This window comes from Drosophila sulfurigaster, chromosome 3, assembly GCF_023558435.1.
Source record: "Drosophila sulfurigaster albostrigata strain 15112-1811.04 chromosome 3, ASM2355843v2, whole genome shotgun sequence".
Lineage (NCBI taxonomy): Eukaryota > Metazoa > Arthropoda > Insecta > Diptera > Drosophilidae > Drosophila > Drosophila sulfurigaster.
Genome location: NC_084883.1, coordinates 1,441,497 through 1,464,321, shown reverse-complemented (window position 1 = coordinate 1,464,321; position 22,825 = coordinate 1,441,497). Strand labels below are relative to the sequence as shown.

The following is a 22,825-nucleotide window of genomic DNA, read 5'->3' as shown; positions in this document are numbered from 1 at the left end:
TATTCTTGATCAGCGTCAACAGCCGAGATGATCTAGCCATGTCCGTCTGTCCGGATGAAGACCTAGATCACAGAGAGACTACAAAAGAGATTATAACTATAGTCTTTAGAGAATATTTTGAGAATATTTTCGCAATATTTTGCTTTTATTCAAAATGGGTAGCGTGTATCTCACAGTCGAGCACAATTCACTAGTAGCTTTCTTACTTGTTTTGAACTATATTAATATCCGATCAAGTTAAATTGAAAAAAGGAGAATTCAGTAAATATGGGTTTGATAATTGACAAAAAGACCCAAATATTCAGATCTATACAAAAACATATTTAATCCTATTGCAAAGAAATCAGTAAAGAATTTAACATAAAAATAATATATATACATATATTGTATAAAAAAAATTTTTCACATTAAAAAAAAGTAAATATGCGACGAAAATGTATTCTTCACAGCACTATTTTATTAAATTACAGTTTACATTTAAATACGTTGTACATTTTTTGTTAGTATTGCTGAACTATAGCTTAGACCCAGCACAGCGCTTCTCTCCTCCAAAAATCAAGTAAACCGAGTAAACATGAAACCAGAAGTATGTATCAAAAACTGCAAAGCATAAATAAATTACTTATGAAAAGCTTTAAATTTAAATGAACTTCGGACCCAGAATAAAAGTTGCCATGGCCAAAGTCTCATAACTTAGTAAATCATAAAATTGTACAAGCAAAAGAACTGAGGTCCAGCATAAACGCGCAAATGTGTTAATTAAATATGGTATGCAAAAGTGGAAAGATTCCTAAAAAGAAAAACAAAATTATAATTACTATTAATTAAAATGATCACTTACTTACATAGCCCAGGGCAAACACAAGTAAAACAGACACCAGAAGTTGCAGAACTGTGAAAACACTCCAAGTGATCTCGCTTAATGCTGGAAAATGAAAACGATGTAAGGGAATTTTGGAAGTGTTCTTCCATACTTATTTACCACCATGAAATATTAGAGAAGCAATAGTACAGAAAATGACATCAGCAATTGCAATAAATAGACATGCCACCTTCAGATTGAGACAAACAAACCCATTCTTCAGAAGCACCATGTTCAATTTGATATTTACTTATTATTTGCAATTACTGGAATTTTTTGAAACTTGAATGAAAGTAAAATCAATACTAAACATTATTATGAATAACCTTTATCTGAGATCTGTTTTAGTCTTGATAGTAGTCAAGCGCACTAGAGCAATGTATGATAATATGAGTAGACGATCAGGCAGAAATACAAGCTGAGAACTAATTAAACAATTTCAAAAAGTGTCTGTTTATCTGATAGCACAGTACTCTCACTCGTTTGTATTATATCAAAGATTACAAAATCATAGAAGTCTTCCACAGTTACCACATAGATGCATTCCCAGACTAAGATGAGAATGTGCAACAGTGCCACATAAATATAAGGTAACAAAAGCCAGCGAAAGGACTGTAACAAAATCTATCGGTAATAAGGACTAGATTAAATTGTAGGCTTACCAAGAGGCAACCAATAAGTAAAGTAACGCAACAGCCAACATAAATGCCGCTGATTATGAGAGAAGCAAAGCCCAGCATGGAATCACCTGAAAAAGAGAATTTAGAATTCAATATCCGAATAATACGGTTACTTACGATCCACAAAGAAACGATCGAGGCCATGCAATATAACATCGATAATGGCTATCATAATGCAGCCGGTTCTTAGCTCGATGCAGCAACAACAACTATCTGTATAAATCATAACTCAGCGGAATTTTCAAGTTTAGTCAATCTCTGATATATTTGAGTATTAATTCAATGTAATAGTATATTTATTTATTTTTCTATAAGAATTTAATTTGCTCATTAACAAATTTCTTGAAGGGAGATTTTAATCTTAAGACAAGAGTTTTTTACTCCTATAATGAAAGTTAAAAGGATGAAATCCTTATTTAAAGAATTTTTCAACCTAAAATTCTCGTTTTAAGAAATTTTGTTTGTAGATTGAAAAGATAGATTGTAAGACACTTCATTTTATATATTTTATCTTATCTTATATCGTTAAGATATATGGATGGTTACCATCATTACTAAACTCAATGTAGATATTTTTAGCTGTTGACGACAATTAACCCTGGCTTACATTGCAGCTATAAATAATTATGGTCATTGCGCTGCTTGAATTACTGAATTCCACTCACGTTTTTTCTTCAAATTTTGTTGGTTTTGCATATCTAATGCTTTTTATGTTGGACTTACGAAATTTGGACAAAAATCAATAATTTTTCAATAACATATGTGCATACTTTTGAAATAGCTATCAAGTTGTCCATTGAGACTCTGATAGATTAAATTCAATATACCAATAAATATAGAAATTGTTTTTTAAATAGTTTACATTTTCAACCCGTTATTAAAAAACAAACCCTACCTACATTTTGTATTCAAGAGGAAATCCAGAGAATAGAAAAAAAACTCGTGCATCTTTTATTTCAATATTGTTTTTATTGTGTTTTTTTTTTGTTGAAATTCTTTTGTTTTGGGTAAATGTCTCACAACAACTATTATACAACTAGATTAATGCAATGCTTTGGTGTGCTCCAGAAAAATGATGCTTAGAATGGTTGAAGTACAGTTGTTAAACATTTAATAAGTAATAGCCTCTCTTAGCGCTTCTCAAAGGTGTCTTGAAAATATGTTATTGGTGATATTGTGTGCGTTCAATGGTCATGTAAACCTACAACTAAGTATAGTTACACATTGTATAGTACATAGATTAATACATAACTGAATGTATATGTACTCATAAATCATTTATCAATTATCGTATGTCGTATATCATATATCGATTATTTATATATTTATTAATGGGTATTTATTTGTTGGTGTTCATGTCTTTTTAACTCAGTTCTTTGCGCAACTTTCGGTGCTTCTTCATGTTGGGATAACATTATGCTATATATTTAAAATACATAGATTGTAGAGTCATGTTAAGCAGGCTGATGTAAACATATAGTATTGTATTAGTGAGAACATATAACATAGAGAGAGAATGTTCTATTTTTCTTTTGTGTGAGATTATCAGCGTTATCGGTGAGGCATTCGAACTCAGGTTTTTGTACTGCTATGGAAAACATTTTCGGGCTAATTGTAAACGCTACGAAACACGACTAACTTTATGGAGCAAACAACAAATATTTCGTTTGAATAATCAAGTAACTGCTAAGCAACAAACTGAACCTCAATTAGCCCCCGAATTAGGGCCAACTTTTGCTCTAGGCCTCCTCGCACTCGTCCTCCTCGTGCTGCACAAACAGGCGATGATTTCGTGCCTCAAGAATGGTCCAAACCACAAGCGGAGTGCAGCCCAGTACCATGCAGGAGCCCATGCAGTAGAAACAGATCTCATAGTCACCAGATAAATCCCTTAGTAGGCCAGCCAGTGGTGGTACGGAGATGGCTCCAATGCTCTGAAACATCCGCACCAGGCCATAGCTTGAGCTAATCCGATCCGTTCCAAACACATCCGCAAGCAGCACTGGCATCAGGACATACCAACTTCCCAGGCAAAGTCCATACACAGCGGCTGATAACCCCACGAGTATCAGAGTCTTGGCGAAGGGTATCGTCAGCACAGCTACACCAGCGCCCAAAATGCTATAAAAATATTTTAGTAAATTAGATAAAACTTATGAGAGTTCGAGTTTTAGTCACCATAGAGTATAGGTCTTCTTGCGATCAAAGAGCTGCAGATCCGACAGCCAGCCAAGTCCTAGGCGACCACAAAGGTCCAGCACAGCACTTATGGCCACCAAATATCCCGCTTCGCTTTTATTGTAGCCTGATAATATCAGTAAATAAAGTGGAGGATTAACGTTGATGTAAATAAGAGTTTAAAAGTGACAGAAAAAAAGAAATAATGAAAAACTATAAAGAAATGAGAATTGAGAATATGAGAAGGAAGAAAGTAAAAAAAAAACAAGTAAGAAAGCTACAGTCGAGTGTACTCGACTCTGAGATACCCGCTACCCATTTTGAATAAAAGCAATATATTTTGCGGTATTATTCTCAGAATATACCAAATATACTGCAAAAATACTAAAAATATACCAAATGGTATATGTGGTATATCGATATAGTACCGCATTCAAAATATACCATAGACGGCACAATGTACCAGATTGTCGGCCAAAGCAACTCAGACCCATAGTAAGTAGGCGTTTTTGCCCATACAAAAGTATTTCTTTAATAACTTCCACAATTTTTTTCTGATCGCAACCAGGGGATCATAACTACTATAGTTATTACTGTTTGTACCAAAATTCGTAACTGTAGCTTTAAAATTACGCTTGTTATTCGATTTTTTTGATTTGCAGGGGCGGAAGTGGGCGTGGCAAAAATTTGAAACAAACTTGATCTGCGTGCAAACATAACAAATGCTGTTGAAAAAAAATTATAGCTCTATCTCTTACAGTCTCTGAGATCTAGGTGTTCATACGGACAGACGGACAGACGGACGGACGGACAGACGGACAGACGGACATGGCTATATCGTCTCGGCTGTTGACGCTGATCAAGAATATATATACTTTATAGGGTCGGAGATGCCTCCTTCTACCTGTTACATACATTTCATGCCGGCACAAAGTTAAAATGGCCTTCTACCCTATGGGTAGCGATCAGATAAAAATTGTCGAAGTTATTAAAGAAATACTTTGGTATGGGCAAAAACGGTCTGAGTTGCTTTGGCTGACAATCTGGTATATTGTACCGTCTATGGTATATTTTGAATGCGGTACTATGTCGATATACCAAATATACCATTTGGTATATTTTTAGTATTTTTGCAGTATATTCGGTATATTTTGAGAAAATACCGCAAAATATGTTTCTTTTATTCAAAATGGGTAGCGGGTATCTCACAGTCGAGTACACTCGACTGTAGCTTTCTTACTTGTTTGAATCTTAGCTTAATCTTTCTTTATAGTTGGGCTACTCTGAGAAATGAGAAATAACAAAAAAGTTAAAAGAAGTGAGAAATAAAAAGAAATAATAAATACATCATCTATGGATGAAACCTTCTCTCAGGAACATTTGATAAAATCTGGATAATAAGTTTTGGTTGTTGGCCAAGTTGCTGCATATTTATTATTATATTTATGTATTCTTGAGGGACATCTTTAATTTCCCTTCAATTACTCTATTGCGAATCTTCTATGTTGCGTCGGAAATTCTTCATTAAATGAAATGAAGATTCCTATTAAAGCCAGCATTAGTAAAGTACTCACCAATGGATATGACATGCGCAGGCAAATAGTAGAGCATGTAGGGACAGCCGACGGACATGAGGGTGACGGAAAGGCACATCAGAATGAAGCTGGGATCCTGCAGCAGACTGATGTCCAGATACATTTCGATGCGAGCACAACAGCCCTGCTTGAGCTGACGCTCATCGTCATCGTCATCGGCGACATCATTGTCGTCGTCGTCATCATAGACAACAGTCGATTCCAGGAGCTGTGAGTCTAGTATGCTGCTGTCTGAAGGCTGCAGCTGTTGCTGTTGCTGCTTGAGTTCGCTGAGATTGCTGACAGGTGTGGGAATTTCCATGCTTTTGCTGAGACCACGACTGACGACGCTGGGCGGCGACAGCGGCTTCTCGAGATGGGCTTGAATCTTGCTTATGGTCTCATCATTGGCAAACACATTGCGACGTCGTCGACTGCCTCGATTGGAGTCGGTTCCCGAGTGCTTGCGATAGACCCAAGTGGAGTCTGTGCTGAGATCCTCCACAGAGTGAAGCAGCCCGGAACTGCGCACCTTCTTCATGGGCTTGATGAAGGTGGTTTCTCCAATGATGTCTTTAACCTCATCGTCGCTCTCCTGTGCCGACTTGTCTTGCGCTAGTTCAAAAATAAGAGAAACACATTAATAATCAAGAACATTCAATACTTTTTAATATCAACTCACCTGGCTGCTTGCTGGCGTAGTAGTTCAAGTGATTCTTGCACTCCTCCAGAAACAAATGCTCAATGAACTTGTCATTCAGCTCATTGGACACCACCTCACACGTGTCTAAGTACGTGGATGTGGTCAGCATGCCCGTCGTGCTGGGATTGATGTCATCCCCCCATGGGCTTGCTGTCGACATCTTGTGCCTGGTCTTTCTCAGCAATGGCGCTGAGGGGCCGATAGAGCGTTGCCGAGACGCAGACGTGCAACATGCAACCTCCGAGAATCAGAATGGTGCCATGGAAGCCGCAATTTTCCGCCAGGTGCTTAATCAATATGGGCAGGACAAAGCTGCCTGCCGCCGTGCCCGACACGCAGATTCCGTTGGCCAGTGCCCGGTGCTTGTCAAAGTACTGCGAGACAATCACGATTCCCGGCGTGGTCGAGAGCCCGCCTCCAATGCCTGAAGTAGAGGGGGGAAAACGGATAGTTGTTATTCCCTTTCGCTTACTAAACTATTACTAAATACCTATTTTATATTTATTTAAGAACAAAATCTACTTAGCTTAATTCCTTTGGTAAATAACGAATTACATTTATTTAAATGGTTTAGTGTGGTGTGAAAAATTCTTCAATATTCGTAGTTAGTCAAAACCAATGTGATTGTTAAATGCTTAAGTGCGCAAAGACAATAAATGACGTTCTATTAACAAAAATAAATGTTTCAAGCCTGAGAGTTTTTAGATTAAACTATTTTTCAAACATGTTGAGGTGTTCTATCATAGATTTCAGGCTTAACAAACTTTGTTTTTATTTTGATATTATGTATTGATACTATGTAATCATAATTCATGAATTTTTCTTGATTTTATACCCGCTACCCATAGGGTAGAAGGGTATTATAACTTTGTGCCGACAGGAAATGTATATAACAGGTAGAAGGAGGCATCTCCGACCCTATAAAGTATATATATTCTTGATCAGCGTCAACAGCCGAGACGATCTAGCCGTGTCCGACTGTGTGTCTGTCCGTCCCTCCGTATGAACACCTAGATCTCAGAGACTATAAGAGATAGAGCTATAATTTTTTTTCGACAGCATTTGTTATGTTTGCACGCAGATCAAGTTTGTTTCAAATTTTTGACACGCCCACTTCCGCCCCCGCAAATCAACAACAAGTAAGAAAGCTACAGTCGAGTGTACTCGACTGTGAGATACCCGCTACCCATTTTGAATAAAAGCAATATATTTTGCGGTATATTTCTCAAAATATACCAAATATACTACAAAAATACTAAAAAAAATATACCAAATGGTATATGTGGTATATCGATATAGTACCGCATTCAAAATATACCATAGACGGCACAATATACCAGATTGTCAGACAAAGTAACTAAGACCCCTAGTAAGTAGGCGTTTTTGCCCATACAAAAGAATTTCTTTAATAACTTCGACAATTTTTATCTGATCGCAACCAAATGTACGCTTGTTATTCGATTTTTTTGATTTGCGGGGGCGGAAGTGGGCGTGGCAAAAATTTGAAACAAACTTGATCTGCGTGCAAACATAACAAATGCTGTCGAAAAAAAATTATAGCTCTATCTCTTATAGTTTCTGAGATCCAGTGTTTCATACGGACGGACGGACAGACACACAGACACACAGACACACAGACGGACATGGCTATATCGTCTCGGCTGTTGACGCTGATCAAGAATATATATACTTTATAGGGTCGGAGATGCCTCCTTCAACCTGTTACATACATTTCCTGCCGGCACAAAGTTATAATACCCTTCTACCCTATGGGTAGCGGGTATAAAAATCGAATAACAAGCGTAATTTTAAAGCTAGAATATATAAAATAATAACTATAGTACTTGTGATTCCCGATTTGGTTGCGATCAGATAAAAATTGTCGTATATTTTGAATGCGGTACTTTATCGATATACCAAATATACCATTCGGTATATTTTTAATATTTTTGTAGTATTTCGGTATATTTTGAGAATAATACCGAAATATTTAGTTTTTATTCAAAATGGGTTGCAGGTATCTCACAGTAGAGCACACTCGAAATCTACTTTATTTTGGTGTTAATTTTAAATTGAATTATTACTTAAATTTATACTGAACAAGATTATTTTTATTATTTCTGTACTATGATGACAAAACAAACACAATGAATTTCCCGGTAAAACTAATTCGCATATGGAATGAGTATTGAATGAAGCTAAATTACCTGTTAGAATGCCAAAGGTGAAGAGCAAGTGCAGCAGATTGGTGGCAAAGTAGCTGAGTATCATGCCAAGAGCACAGAAAATGCCACCCACAAAGACAACGGAGCGACAGGAGAAACGTTGGCAGAGAGCGCTCGAGAGTGGAGCTAGGACGAGGCAGAGGGCGGAGAGGATAGCTGGAATCCAGGAGGCAACGGTAGCCGTTGAGCTGGGAAACGTTTCCATAATCTCCACATACAACACGCCATACGATTTGACCAGTCCGGCAACCCAGAACTGCACCGAGAACGCGCCAAAGACAATGAACCAACCGTAGCCGCCATCGGGTGGCTCGGCGACACCGCCGCTGCTTTCGGTGGTGCTGGTGGATGAGTCGCGATCCTTGGCCAGCTGCTTGTTGCGTCGCTGCACAGGTCGCTGCTCCAGCTGCTCCCTGGCCCGCCTCAGGCACTTGGCTCGCGCTGTGCCCGACGATTGTTGCTTGTTGCGACTGCTGCGCAACTCATGCGATTTGGCTATCAACGGACGTGCCGTAATGCTGGACACGGTCAACAGGTTCTCGTTGTCATCCTCCTCCAGCTCGGAGATCTGATGTTCCAGCAGGCTGGCGTGCAGCGTGCGGGGGCAACACGGCGTGTCCAGGCTGAGCGTGGCGGGTCGTCGGGATGCTGGCGAGGCGCAGGTCGATGGCGAGGCGCATGGCGTAGGCGAGGGCGAAGGCACGCACAGTGCTTGCATCTGCTTGACATCCAGTTCGGCCAGCGGGACCACAACGGCGGGCACATTGGGCAGCGGTGCCGGTGGAGCGGACACCACAGAGAAGAGTGATCCGCTTGTGGGTTGACACGCAACACCGTTACTGCACTTGGTGTTGTGGGATGCAGCCAGCGTGTCGTTGAGAATGAGCCCTCCCGACTCGTACTGGACTCCACCAGCTGGGTCCGGTTCACTCGCGCAGTAAACCGATCCCCGTGAACCCTGCAATGAATTATAAGCTCATAAATTGCGCTGACAAATCGAGGGAAGCAACAACTTAGTCTTAATTTGTATTGCTAAATGGCATGACTCGCAGGCACGCAAACTTCTTCAACTCCTTCCCCTCCCCATCCTCCTTCTCGACCTGACTTTCTGGAACCGACGATATCGTCTTTAGCTCTCTAATATATGGCTTACATTTGCATTTAATTGTGTTAACCCTTTCGGGTAAAGCCAAACAACAACACCTCTAACTCATGCTCAACATCTTCGCTTTACCTCTTGCTCTAATTTGTTGTAATTATTCGCCACAAACAATTATTTGGTCTAGTTGTTATTTCAACAATTCTTGTTGTTGTGGTTGTTTTAAAACTTTGTTTGTTAAATCGATGCAATAACTTTCGTGTGGTTGCTCTCTCTCTCTCTCTCTCTCTCCCCCTCTCCCTCTCCCCCTCACTACATCGTTTTTTGTGCTTTAGGCCACCAGAATCATGAGTTGACATGACGTCTGGGTATTTTCCATTGAACTCTCAACCAATTTCCCTTCAATTTGTTGCCAGTCACCAGTTTTGAGTTTTCCAGTTTCAGGGTCAAGTGCAAGTCGAGGCTTTTCTAGTGGGAGTCAATGTTTGATGTCTGATAACAACTATGGATCGAATCGCTAAGGAAAATCCATTATATGAATGCTCTTCTAAGGCAGTTGAAATCACTTTGTCGTATCATTACAATAAATCTATTTTTAGTTTGAGTTGTTTAACTTAAGTTGCAGATAAGATATTTGTAATCAAAAAGTTAAAATTGACAAAAGACCATATACTATACAAATTTGAAACAAATACTCTTCTCTTAATATAATTTAACTGAAAACACCATTTTGCGGCTCTTCTCTTGGGCGGACACTTTTTATATGACCTTTGATAGACTTTTCTCTTTAATCAATTTTGCTACTCTTAAGGAAATATTTAACATTGCTATATTTGGAAACTTTTCGAATAAAATTTAATTTAAAACCCTCTTGAGCTGTCGCTAATTTGTTGTCACCTTTTGGTGAGATACTATTTTTATTGTTAGGGACATTTCAGATAAAACGCTATTCGTCAACAATAGAGAACACACAGCAAGTTTGTTTTGTATGCGATTTTCATAAATAACATTTTTATTTGTGGTATAAAATTGTCTATGAAATATTTTTTTAAACCGTGCTCTTACATAATTATAAATACCACAGTCATTGAAGAAAATTGTATTTTTTTTTTAAGGCTATGTAGATGTGAACATACTGTTACCGATTAACTAAATCTTAAAAGAAATTAATACTTGAAAAGTATATGGGGAGTTTCACAAGATAAATGAGCAAGATGGATACTAACTAACACAGTAACCCCAACATAAATAAAAATCTGGAAAAAAAGAAAAAGAAAACCCAGTCGTGCTTAAATAAAAAACCGATGGATTGTTAACAGCTATATTGAACCAGTGACTATAATGATGAGAATGGTGATAGCAATAATAATGACTGATAACAACAAAGACTTATAATAACAAATATGAGTAAAATTGAGATACAATATGTAATTTTTACAAAATGAATTTTATTACAGTAAAACTTCCCCTATAGCATAAAAACTCTATTATTGAGTTTTTAAAAGTCTTAAAAGTGTATTATTTTTTGTCCGCTTAATAGAGAGTTCACTATATTACACATATTAGTGAATAAAATTTCAATTTTTGTTAAGGTTTTTTAATAACAATAACCCATCAATGTAACACAATAAAGTCTGGTGAATAATTGAAAAAGAATCTAAGCATGCATTTCTATAGCCGGAAAACATTTGTCCTCCCACTAGAGACTTTTATTATAAACAACTATAAAATAGTCTGTAGAAATTTGCTTTATCTAAAACCGGATGAACATCCATTAGTTGAACAGTAAATACTTTTTAATCTCGGCTCCCTGTATAAGCTATGTAATTATCAAACATTCATTCGTTTATTCGCAATTCTACTAAGGAAAATAGCACACAAGCTGTGACGCTAAACTTGACTGGGTTTTGTAAACAAACGTTTGTTGTCGCAAATTATTTAAAGAAACGCTAGAACGTTCAGTGGCTTATCGCAATTGAAAGATAAATTCAAGTAAATTATGGTAGACCATTGCCGTTCGTATTGCTATTTTTATTTAGGCGAGGTTTGTTGTTGCTTTGGCGCAGGTGTTTCTTTAGATAGTGATTGTGCATACTTTGTTGTTGCAACTGGTGATTGTTGCAGCTAAACAGGTTTGCCAATAAATCAATACTATTAAATTTCTAATGTTAGAATGCCAGCGAGTCTTTAAATTAACATTTGCCACCGGATCATTCCATGTGACTCCGTGGCGCAACGGTAGCGCGTCTGACTCCAGATCAGAAGGTTGCGTGTTCAAATCACGTCGGGGTCAATTAGGAAAATCACTTTTTTTTAATTTTTTTTGTTTTTTAATTTGTCTATTTTTTACAAAATTAGTTTGTTTGTTCTTCAAATCATTAAACGCTCGCTTAGATGTTCATAATATTTGTACTCATTTTATTATTGTTTGGATTTAAGAAATTTTTAGAATTTTTAATTTAGTTTAATCCAAAACCATATCCAAAATTTTGACTTCTGTAAACTTTTCATTCTGAGTTTTCATAAAAAGGGCTCGTCATTTACATGTACTGAGCGCAAAATCATTTGCAGTGCCAATTATACACACTGAACGTGGAATAACTATCTTCGCAATTTTTGTTATAAATAGCCTAACTAACCTACTGAAGTCAATAAATACATTAAGTATACGACGACTAAAACCATTCCATATTTTTTTTACTAATAAAGTGCGACGTATGGCGCGTGTCGCGCATTTGTCGCCTTCGCCAACAAGACTCCGTGGCGCAACGGTAGCGCGTCTGACTCCAGATCAGAAGGTTGCGTGTTCAAATCACGTCGGGGTCAATTGAAATTCTTTTTTGTTCTTTATTTTTATTTAATTTTTTATTTATTGTATTCTATTTGAATTGCAATTCAAGCAAATGGCAACAATATTTATTTCGCCTTAAGAATGTGTTTGTGGAATTTATGTGCTCGAGTGAAGATTATGTAAATTATTGATTAATTAAATATCTATTAATATTAGCAAAGAATACTTTCTATTAAAAATACTTTATTAGTTCAATATATGAATTATTGAAATTGATTAACAGTGCTTACACTAAAGTCCACATTAGGGAACGAAAATACTTGCTTATAGTGTGCTATAATATTATATATAGTATAATTATACACAGCTCTTCATTTTACAGGAGCCAAAAATAACAGTTATTTGAATAAATAATTTCTTGAATCTATTTTCTGTTTAGTCTTTTTAATACTGCCTAAATTATTAATAGAGTGAAATTAAAGTTATGGTCTGGACATATTGTGTATTCGGAAGTAGGTATTGCACAACTTTCTGCGTCTTAGATTCTATGCACTCTACACAGATGTAGAAATGAACTATCCGATGTCTAGTATTGCCATGACGCGTGTCTCATATCTGGTGACTCAGTCACGTTGCTCCCTTGCCTTGCCTATTGACGTACCTAAGTTGGCAATGATGATGGCATGTCAATAGGAGGCAACGTGCTGCTAATGGTTGCTTGCCTGCCATATTGATGGCGGAAAATAACCCGGTGGTAAATTGCAAGTAATAAACATGCAAGCGAAGAATGCATTTCCACAGTGGCTAATGGCCTGTCTATCGCTAATGAGCACTCGAACCCAGCCTTAGCCTCAGCCTGAGACTCAGCTTCAGCTTCAGCTTCAGTCTCGAGTTTCCAATTTCATTTTCAGCCATACCGTATTGTGGCATGATGGCAGCAGCATCCACGCCCTTTGACCTTGTCAGATGTCAAAGCTTAAGCCTCATTGTTGTGTACACACTGTGCTGAGTCAAGGTCTGTCGACTGTCAGCAGGAATTCGGCTTAAATTGTCAGGAAGTGGGCGTGCTTTGGGTGTTGAGTGGGAGAGAGCGACTGCTGGGTAGTGGGTAGTGGGTAGCGGGCTATTCAAGTGCCAATGCTCTGTTACATTTTCAATTTCGCAACATCTCAAGGCCCTGACGCAATCTAATGGAAATGAAAAACTTTGCCAGCTTTGCGCCTGCTGCTGTCGCTTTTGTGCTGCGCTTTGCTCTCGGAGGGTTTGAGTGGGTGTCCTGGATGGCATTGGAACTGCAAGCAGCTGTACAGGGATTTGTTGGGACTCAACTTGTTGATGTCTTTTTTATTATTACGCCTCAATCCATTCAAACTATACAATTATGTGTTGGGATTTTTTGTTTTTCGAAAGCAGTCAGCTTAACTTTGATATTTACAACAAACTGTGTAGAACCTTTCAGCAATTTTATTTCATTAGTTTCATATTTCGTTGACACATTTATATAAAGTATATTCAAAATGTTTTTCGAAATTGCAAATATTTTTAAAATCTTCCAGAAATACTAAACAACAATGAAAATTTGAAATCAGGAATCTATAAAGCGTAATTTAAAGAAAACGTATTAAAATTGAGAAATGTGATTGCTATTCATAATCTTTCCTAGATTGTTTTCCATGAGAATATCAAAATGGAAATGCATGGACTGAAGAACAGACTTTGCTGCTTAAGCAGATGATCTATTCCGAATAATATGTTAAATAAACAATTAAGTTTAGAATCAATCAATATTTTGTATATAATTTCTGCATCCAAAAATATCCGTTCTTGTCGAACTGAATGATCAATAGATTCGCTACTATTTATTATATTAATTAGGCTTAGAATTTTTGTCTTCATATTTATATAAGCAAATTAAAATAGATAAATATTAAAGATTAATTTCTTTTTATGCATGTTATTTAGAACTCTAAAGCTGCGTTATGAAAACCATATTGCTGTAAAGTATCTTTTGATGGTCGCAGGTGTTAAAGTGTTGTGTTCATTGATGTTGAAATGGCGACCTGGTGTTAAAATTCACTGTCAGATGAGCTGTTCATACATGTGTTTTTGCTGTCCGATGTTATCGTTGACCCACTCTCAACGCACTCCTGGCATTCGATGCTCCTTTGTGCACTCGCTTTCACCGCATTTGCATTGTTTGCTTTCAGCATGCGGAGAGAGCGAAAGAACGAAAAAGCGCATGCTCACCAGCAAATGGAATGCCTACCAAGCGACCTCAAACTACCTCAATAATTTTGAGATTACCCCAAAAACACAGAGAGAGAAAGTCGGATAGTGGGGATAGGGGAGAGAGAGAGAACACAGCATAAATCAGACGCGTTTCTTGACCTTAGCTGTCAGAGCTGTGGCACACAAATCACAAATTAAACATAAACACAGAGCTTTTGTGGCACGCTGATGCTCGTTGTCGGCGGCTGTTTGCCACAGTTCTCACTCACCTGTAAATGCCATTCACGCTGCAGGGATGACATTGTTGTCGTCCTTTGCTAAATGTTGAACGCCTTCTCTGATGTTTCTCTTGTTGCTCGCGTTGTTGTTGTTGTTGCTTGGGGCGTTGTTGTTGTGCACTCAAATGCATTGGTTTAGCTCTGTTGGGCCACCGATGCCAAAGAAAAGAAATAGCACAAAGGACCACAGCAACGTTGGCCCAATTAAAAGGATGCTATTTGATAATCGCTGTGTTCGTCAGTTTTTTTTTGTGGCACACGGCGTATGCGTGATGCCGCTGCTCGCTGCTTGTTCCCCTTTTGTTTTTATTGGTTGTTTTGGCACACGATTCGCACTTACAATTAATATTCTCTTTATATAAGCATATGCATAACATATAGATGTATCTGTGATATTTCTTTATTGTTGCTAAGGCTTTGCAGGAACTTGTGATATACTATAAATTTCTTCTTTATATTCTTGGGTTTGTTTTCTCTTCGTCGATTCCTTATCTTATGATTTTCTCATGGCATTGGCGTCATTTTTGCATTGTTGTGTGCCCACTGGACAGCAGCTGCTTCCTGTTCAGTTTTGCGTTGTCACTTCCGTTTCCGCTACACTGCAGTCTGCTGCACACTCACACTACACACACACACACACACACACACACACACCTTGAAGCGCACACAGACACAGAAGTGCGCTTGTGTCTGTGCGAGTGTTCAACAAATATGCGCTACTCAAAAATTTCTGCTACAAATCGATACAAAACATTTGTTTTTAATGCACATCAATTCGCTTTGCTTCCGAATGCAGCAATAAATAAAATTCACAATCTAAAGCGTTGCGTATATTAGGCAATTATAATTATTTGTTGAATATTTATTTTTTATTACAATGGAAATTAACACTTGCTTTGTGCTTTATTTCCTTTGTTTTCTATTTTTCTCAGCTTGGATTGCCAATTTTGTTACAAGTGCCTGCCACAAAGTTCTGCGGAGAACTGATGCTCTCAATGTCCTTTGACTGCCTTTGAAATCAGCCGTTCAGAAATCCAGCCGTTGTCCAACTCAACTTCACCACAGTTGAAATTCAACACACAAAACAGAATGAGCAAATACAAGCGTAGTTGAGATTACTTCATTTTCTGTTTTGCTCGCCAATTTTGGCCGTCTGTTCTGAGTGTGTTTTGACCATTTGATTGAGGTTCACGATGAAGCAACCGATTGCACATTCGCACTGGATTCATCATGACTTATCCGGTCGTGAGAAGGCTTACCATACAGAAAAAACAACTGCAGCACCAAATACCACAATACGAATGACACAGCTACATATATTTATAATAGAATGTAAATAATTTATACTCTGGGATAGATAGACGAGTCAACTACTTAGGGATAGAAGTATTCCTTGTGTTTCCTCGAACCATTCATTTGCCAGAAGTGCATAAATCAAAATGGTCAACGGCAATGCAAAGAGCCAAGGTAAAAGCAGCTTCTTTTTTCGCTGTTAAATGTGAATAATAAAAATAAATTTATATTATGTCTAATGTCGATTCTTTCACATCATAACTTTAATTGTAATCTTTCGGTTTATTCATTATTAATATTTTTGGTGTTTAATTCGGAAGAATATTCGTAGTAAGTTTCAAACAGAAATTCTATAAATATATGCCGACTTAGAGAGAAGTCGAAACCGACAATTAACGTTTTGTTTGAGAGTTTAATGTCATTATATTTCGTGTTTCAGTAAGTTAAAAATCATGTAACTATAATTTTTGTCGATTTACCAGCTCGCTGAAAATCTTACAATTTCGAAACCGAGAATGGAGGAGGTGCAGAAGGACGTTAAAAGTTTTTTTTTGGTAAGACACACATGTGGAATTATCTAGACTGTACTGTAGTTTTAAATCTTACCAAAATAATTCCCAATACCAGGATCGTAGATATGATGAAGTAGATAACAGCTGAAGTCATATGAAATATTGCGAAGTACTTGTTTTTCGATATTTTAAACTTTAGTTCTTTCCAGAAGCAATACGCCGATACTAACATAGACGCGATGCCAATCAATAAAGTTAACATATAAAGTATTCTACGGCTACATGGACGCATAATGCGAATTATAAATACACTGACAATTTTGAATGACAAGTGAAGTATGTATTTATCTATTTGGTTTTATAAAGGACTCCACTTTATCTTAAAAGTAATGTACATGCTATTATTAAGTTGAAAAAAAAAAACTTTACAATAGAATTCTATATATTCTTCGGGTTTATCCGGAGCAGCCGCGACAGCCACAGTGGACGCACTCCACAATGCGTCCCTCCTCCAACTTGGACTTGGGCACACGGCAGATGCAATTTGTGCCGAAATTCGTGTCGCGCGTCTGAATGCAACGCAGGCAGCAAAGATTCTCGTATCCGGACTTCTTCCATTTGGCTATGAGGTTACCATCGGCAATCTTTTCCTTAAGACAATAGTCGTAGAGTTCCCGACTGATGGCTTTGCGGCGATAGTATAAATCATAGATGTATCGCGTCTTCTGGTGATGTATCTTAAAGATGGGCCACAATGATTCCGTAATGCGTTTTCCCTCGTGCGGTTCGGTTTCGGCTTCGCGCATTTTCTGCTCAAGTTCTTCCAACGTTGGTTCAATCAGCTCCCAGCCATCTGGTGGTTGCTTGCGACTCCGACGCACTTTCGGCATTATTATATATTATTCAGTTATAACAAATTTGTATGACAACAAAAAGCAGCTTGTACAATGCAAATCAAAATGAAATAAAAATAAATGCCAAGGGTGGCAGCACCGTCTGCTGGCTTGCTTCTGAACTGTGTCGTCACATACCATGCTTGAAAGTCTGGCAACGTTGTTGGCCGTCGTACTTGCAGCGAGTTGGCAGCCCCGCAGTAAACAGCTGTTCCGCAAGTCTTGGGCTAGAACATTATGATAAAAACAATTTAAAAGACAATAACAATGTGTGTGATTTGAGAGCACAAATAAACCAAAACAAAATTCGCACACAATGGATCCTGTAGTATTCTTTATAGTGCTGACGACGCTATACGGTGTCATGTACTTCTTCGATCGCTTTTTCAAGGTTTGTTTCGCCTTGCTCAGGTCACAATACATTTGGAATAATTTATTTAAATTAATTCAGAGCTGCATGCACTATCCATACGATGCCTTTCTACGCAACACTGGACTGAGCGTTAACTTCATGAGCCTGCATTGGCATTCAAGCGCAAGCACCTTCAACCGGATGCTCATACGCTGGGGCTCCACGTCGGGCAACAGTTTCACTCGCAACTTTCTAGTCAAGAGTTTTAATATGGGCGTTCTGCTGTCGTTTTTGCTGCTTCCAGTTGGCATTATACTGTTGATCATTACGATTTTCAGTGGCAGTGGGACGGGAGCAGGAGCGGGAGCGGCAGCATCCACAGCCGCTGCAACGCCTGTGGTGCAGTTGGAAATACTGCTGCCGGGCGTTAATCTCCCGCTGCAGGAGATTGGCTATTATATAGCCACATTGGTGATGTGCACACTGCTGCATGAGCTGGGCCATGCATTGGCCGCAGTGCTGGAGGATGTGCCGGTCACTGGCTTTGGTTTCAAGGTAAACAATTCGCTGATATGATCTTTTGTAACTGATTAAAAATGCATTCTCCATCTCGCATAGCTTTACTACTGCCTGCCCTTGGCTTACACGGAACTCTCACACGATCATTTGAATGGGCTGCGCTGGTTTCGCAAGCTTCGCATTCTCTGCGCCGGCATCTGGAATAATTTTCTCTTTGCCGGCTTTTGTTATCTTCTGATTTCAACGATGAGCATCACCATGTCGCCGTTTTACATTCTCAATGAGCATGTGATTGTCACCGAGCTGTCGCTCAAGTCACCACTGCGTGGCGATCGTGGCCTTCAGTTGGATAACGTGGTGACCCATCTAAACGACTGTCCAGTCAGGAACGAAGACAGCTGGTTGGCCTGCCTGCAGCAGGTGCAAATGGTGCGTCAGGGATATTGCATTAGCTCTGACTTTATACGCTTGAATGACGAGAGCATCGACATTTCGCATCATGGCGTCGATGGGCGGCTGCAATGCTGCGACGATCGCAATCCCAATGTCAGTTGCTTTGAGTACGTTGAGGATGTAACTGTGGACACACCGGCGGAGATACCACAGCACGTTTGCCTCAACATTCGTCGCACCCTTGAGGATGCCAGTGGTTACTGCAAGACTGGCGTCTGCTTACAGGGCTACTGTTTGCGCCCCATGCTGCACAATACCACAAGTATTTTGGTGTTCAAGCGACAGAACCTTCAGGGCCAGACACTGACGCCGGTCATGTATGTGGGCCAAGCACGAGATGTACTGCGCTCGGTGCGCGTGTCGGGCTTTGTGCCACACTATCCGCATTTGAGTGCCGCTTGGCCAGACGCGTTGTCGCTGTTGCTGCGATACAATGTGGTGTTTAGCATTGGCCTGGCCTTGGTGAATGCCATTCCCTGCTTTGGCTTCGATGGCGCCCACATCACCAGCACTGTGATTCATAGTTTTCTGGTGGGTCGCGTCGAGGAGCACGCCAAACGGGATCTCATTTCACTAATTATCACCAGCGTGGGCTCGCTGCTCTTTGGCCTGGCGCTGTTGAAGGTCGCTTGGCTTAGTCTGCTGAGGCCGCTGCTCTAAAAGTGTCACTTGTTAACACACGTTAACTAACAAATTGCTAGACTGCTTTTCTCACACACACACACACACACATCCACACAGACTTAACTATAAACAGCGAAATTGTAGCACCTCTAAGGTTTTAGGACGTTTATATTTAGCTTTTTACCACGGCTCTCGTACTACATAAATATTTATTTATACAGTTTTATGGTTGTAACTTCAGAAATTGTCATAAAATTTGTAACGCTCAAATAAAAACAAGCATTTTCCTCACTTCCCTCCACCTTTGACACTAACTCCGCTTAAGTGCAGACTCGTCTGCAGCTCGGTGAGACTCCGCCTGCCGCTCTGTAGAAGCATTTTGATGGCCACCTCGTCGCTTTGGCTGCGATTTAATCGAAAATCATGCCGAGCCCATTCTCGTAGCTCCCGCTGACTGTGCTTGTCGGGCACAAGGCGTGTGGTTCTCCAGATCTCTCTATATAGCTTAAGCACCTCCTGGCGCAACATAAACTATTGAAAGAATGGAAATTGTAAATTGCATTCCTCCGCATCGATTAATTCTTACCTGTTTCAGACTAAGCGTGGCCTTTGTAATTTTCGACATTTTTTCATTTCACTTGCTTTGGTAATTATTTAATTAATATTTTTATTTTTCCCTGAGTTTTCGTTTTTTTTTTCATGCTGCCTTCAAATCAGCTGTTTGTCAAACAGCTGACTTTTGTTTTCACTCTCTGTTGACGCGCTCTTTTTATAAGAGCATGCGCTCTTTGATGAATGCTCTGAGAGGTGTTATCACTTAATTGAAAATTTAAAATAAATAAATACAAACAAGCAATGAATAAATATAATAGACAAAAAATTAAAAAAGGGCTGTACCAAATCTACAAATATGAATTAAAAAAAGAATGCATAATTCTGTATAACTTGCAATCACTTATTAATTATATTTTTTTTGTATTTATGAAAAATACTGATATTCCATAAAAATTGATATACTCAAAAAAAAAAATGAAAAAAGTAGATTTCTTACTTGACCCCGACGTGATTTGAACACGCAACCTTCTGATCTGGAGTCAGACGCGCTACCGTTGCGCCACGGAGTCATGTGTATGATCTTGCACAAAATGACAATATGAACTGCTTGAATGATGAATGAACTGCTTGGATGACGAAAAATAACCTACGCTGGTATACTTGAAGCGATATAAATAGACAAGCTGAACGAGAACAATAATAAATAACAATAAAAATGTTATGTGCGACGACAATTTGTTTGATATGTGACAGGGAAAAAGGTTGAATAAATACAATTAAATATTAAAATACAATTTTCGTCGACTGTCACAAAATGTGTTAGTCACAACATAATAAATTGCATGAGTAATTAATTTGGCACTTGAATAGAGAGGATAATTTTTAATCAAATTATTTCAAATAAATTGTTTAAGTGCAGCATTTGTCTTTTGTGGCTGCATTGTTATGTTATTTGTTTGGTTTTAGACCAATGTGATTGACAGAGCAGCTGTTGCATATGTGCAATAGACATACATATTTTGATACCTCGCACATAAATTAAAAGTGAAGGTAAAACTAGTAAAAGGCTAAGTAAATCATTTCATACGCTATGCTTTTAGGTTATAGGGTATACGTTAGCCAAGCAACTGCCACTTAATGCATTGCTTAATTAGGTTGTGCTATATAAACAATTCATTTAGATTTCCTATACCCGCGATGATGCATTCTCATTTGTGTTAACTGTCACAGAACAGACGACAGCCAAGTTAGCAGACGAATTGGCCAATTCTTGCATTTCTGTTGTTGATTTAGACTTGTAGGTGCTTTCCCCCAGACAAATGCGATCTTTAGGGCGACTGGCACCGCTGTATATATATATATGTACTTAGTGTACACATTACTGGGTGGTAAATGCATTATTTGCCTACGACTATCTCTAGGGCACAATTGCCAGCTGTTTTTGCCATGCTTGCCGTACCAATATTGGCAGTTAACCGTAACCGATTGGTACTCTTCAACCAACTTTAACATGCACGTGTCGAATGATTGATAATGAGTTGAGATTAGCTGAAATTCAAAAACGAAATTTGATTCATTTTACACTTATAGTCTGAGTGAATTATTGTAAATTTATTTAATAGTTAAAAGCTTGTCTACAATGTTTAAAAATGATTCATTATGATGTTTTTTTTAATCTAATCAACATCTATGTATTTATACATTAATTAACATAACAAATTGCAAAATAATGATATCAGATGGCCTTTACAGCAGCAGCAGCAGAACATTTTTGAAATTACTTAAATAACCCATTAATTTCGAATTTGAAATTTGGATTCGTTTCTTTCATTGCGCTGTTTGCTCACGAGCGTTTATCTCAGTGCATTGAGAAATTTGAATAAATTAGAGGAAATTAGACGTAACACAATAATAAATTCTGAAAACAAAATGAACAAGAAATGCACAAATCGAGCTGCTGCTGCAGTCAGTCAGTCACTCAGTCAGTCAGTCAGGTAAACGGCAGCAAGAAAACAGAGCAGAGCAGAGCAGCAGCCACACGATGCCATTTATTTTTAACTACAATATGAAAATATGCAAAGAGTTGAGAGCTCGAGAGTTGAGTGGCAGCGAGACAGAGAGGCTGAGAAATTGAGAGACAGCGAAGACATCAACTGAGACAGTTTCGTTTTCGTTTTCGTTTTCATGAGACGGAAAAATCTTCGTAGCCACAGCTTTGACTCATCAAAAGTGGGGTGGTGCAGCAAGGGGACATCAAGAGACTCCAAGCAATACGTCATCAACAGCAGCAGCAGCAGCAGGAGTAGCAGTTGCAGTCACTCGGACTCCGTCGCGTTCTCGGACTGGGAGGCCCACAGCTGCGCATACGCAGCAGAAGCCAAGCACCAGAAGCACACGAAGCAGGGCAGCAGCAGCGACAGAAGCAGCAGCAGAAGCAGCGACGCCAGCACTCCACAGTGAAGCAATGCATTGATTGAATATGATTATTTCTTATTTCCATAGTAGTTGCAAATAGCTGATACACTTTATTGAAAATTTTATTTTTTGCGGATACAATTATTAATGTCTGATTAACTTAAATATATTTCCAAAATTGTTTTCATTAATAATAATTGATTTGCATATTCTTAATTTATGATGGCCTTAGTTGCTAGCACTCCCTTCATTTAGTTATTATACTATTTTGTATAATAATTAACATGTAAATAAATAAATAATAATAATTTATAATTTGTATATCAACACCATAACTACATATGTTACGACTACAAACAATTTTAAATGACTGAATAATAAAATAAATATATTGACAAAATGCTATTAAATAATAATAGATTACCTCAAGTAAGTCATATTATTAAATAACGTTTTACGTTAAATATGTTTTATAGCATTTTTATAATTTATTCAGTTCAATTGTTCCAAAACATATTTTATAATATATTTTAGTTTAATGCAAATTAATTTGGCACAATGAAATTATTACAATGACTATACTATTACAA

The 22,825-nt window shown here is 38.2% G+C and overlaps 5 protein-coding genes, 1 long non-coding RNA gene and 3 other non-coding genes across 11 annotated transcripts; 4 read left to right on the top strand and 5 right to left on the bottom strand.

Moving 5' to 3' along the window:
- Positions 1 to 435: 435 nt before the first annotated feature.
- LOC133842180 (uncharacterized) lies at positions 436 to 1,793 on the bottom strand. 3 transcript variants are annotated; one of them, XM_062275174.1, is made up of 8 exons: positions 1,660 to 1,793; positions 1,525 to 1,610; positions 1,342 to 1,474; positions 1,189 to 1,287; positions 975 to 1,128; positions 846 to 925; positions 658 to 790; positions 436 to 600 (listed from the first exon to the last, which is right to left on the bottom strand). In XM_062275174.1, exons 1-4 carry the CDS (start codon positions 1,766 to 1,768, stop codon positions 1,232 to 1,234), a joined length of 384 nt encoding a protein of 127 aa, XP_062131158.1. In that variant the 5' UTR covers positions 1,769 to 1,793; the 3' UTR covers positions 436 to 600; positions 658 to 790; positions 846 to 925; positions 975 to 1,128; positions 1,189 to 1,231. The 3 variants fall into 3 exon arrangements, with proteins under 3 accessions (XP_062131158.1, XP_062131157.1, XP_062131156.1); XM_062275173.1 differs by having other exon boundaries at positions 983 to 1,128; XM_062275172.1 differs by lacking the exons at positions 1,189 to 1,287; positions 1,342 to 1,474; positions 1,525 to 1,610; positions 1,660 to 1,793 and having other exon boundaries at positions 983 to 1,169.
- Positions 1,794 to 2,503: 710 nt separating this feature from the next.
- Positions 2,504 to 16,187, bottom strand: LOC133840985 (uncharacterized). The gene is given in 8 exon segments (XM_062273216.1): positions 2,504 to 3,663; positions 3,721 to 3,847; positions 5,295 to 5,909; positions 5,977 to 6,155; positions 6,157 to 6,421; positions 8,205 to 9,180; positions 14,611 to 15,929; positions 15,994 to 16,187. Coding segments are annotated over 7 exon segments (2,577 nt in total). The 5' UTR covers positions 14,644 to 15,929; positions 15,994 to 16,187; the 3' UTR covers positions 2,504 to 3,281.
- Trnaw-cca (transfer RNA tryptophan (anticodon CCA)) lies at positions 11,543 to 11,614 on the top strand. Its single transcript has one exon. It is a non-coding gene; the product is annotated as a tRNA-Trp (tRNA).
- Positions 12,076 to 12,147, top strand: Trnaw-cca (transfer RNA tryptophan (anticodon CCA)). Its single transcript has one exon. It is a non-coding gene; the product is annotated as a tRNA-Trp (tRNA).
- Positions 13,401 to 13,983, top strand: LOC133840989 (uncharacterized). Its single transcript, XR_009894239.1, has 2 exons — positions 13,401 to 13,714; positions 13,776 to 13,983. It is a non-coding gene; the product is annotated as an uncharacterized LOC133840989 (long non-coding RNA).
- A 351-nt stretch (positions 16,188 to 16,538) lies between the features above and the next one.
- Positions 16,539 to 17,314, bottom strand: LOC133840987 (protein BUD31 homolog). The gene has a single exon (XM_062273218.1). The coding sequence runs from the start codon at positions 17,312 to 17,314 to the stop codon at positions 16,880 to 16,882; it is 435 nt and encodes a 144-aa protein (XP_062129202.1). The 3' UTR covers positions 16,539 to 16,879.
- A 232-nt stretch (positions 17,315 to 17,546) lies between these two features.
- Positions 17,547 to 19,304, top strand: LOC133840986 (membrane-bound transcription factor site-2 protease). The gene is made up of 3 exons (XM_062273217.1): positions 17,547 to 17,708; positions 17,769 to 18,224; positions 18,288 to 19,304. The coding sequence occupies exons 1-3, from the start codon at positions 17,634 to 17,636 to the stop codon at positions 19,299 to 19,301; spliced, it is 1,545 nt and encodes a 514-aa protein (XP_062129201.1). The 5' UTR covers positions 17,547 to 17,633; the 3' UTR covers positions 19,302 to 19,304.
- Positions 19,305 to 19,357: 53 nt separating this feature from the next.
- LOC133840988 (LYR motif-containing protein 2) lies at positions 19,358 to 20,007 on the bottom strand. Its single transcript, XM_062273219.1, has 2 exons — positions 19,852 to 20,007; positions 19,358 to 19,796 (listed from the first exon to the last, which is right to left on the bottom strand). The coding sequence occupies exons 1-2, from the start codon at positions 19,888 to 19,890 to the stop codon at positions 19,554 to 19,556; spliced, it is 282 nt and encodes a 93-aa protein (XP_062129203.1). The 5' UTR covers positions 19,891 to 20,007; the 3' UTR covers positions 19,358 to 19,553.
- A 310-nt stretch (positions 20,008 to 20,317) lies between these two features.
- On the bottom strand, positions 20,318 to 20,389 carry Trnaw-cca (transfer RNA tryptophan (anticodon CCA)). The gene has a single exon. It is a non-coding gene; the product is annotated as a tRNA-Trp (tRNA).
- Between the last annotated feature and the right edge of the window lie 2,436 nt (positions 20,390 to 22,825).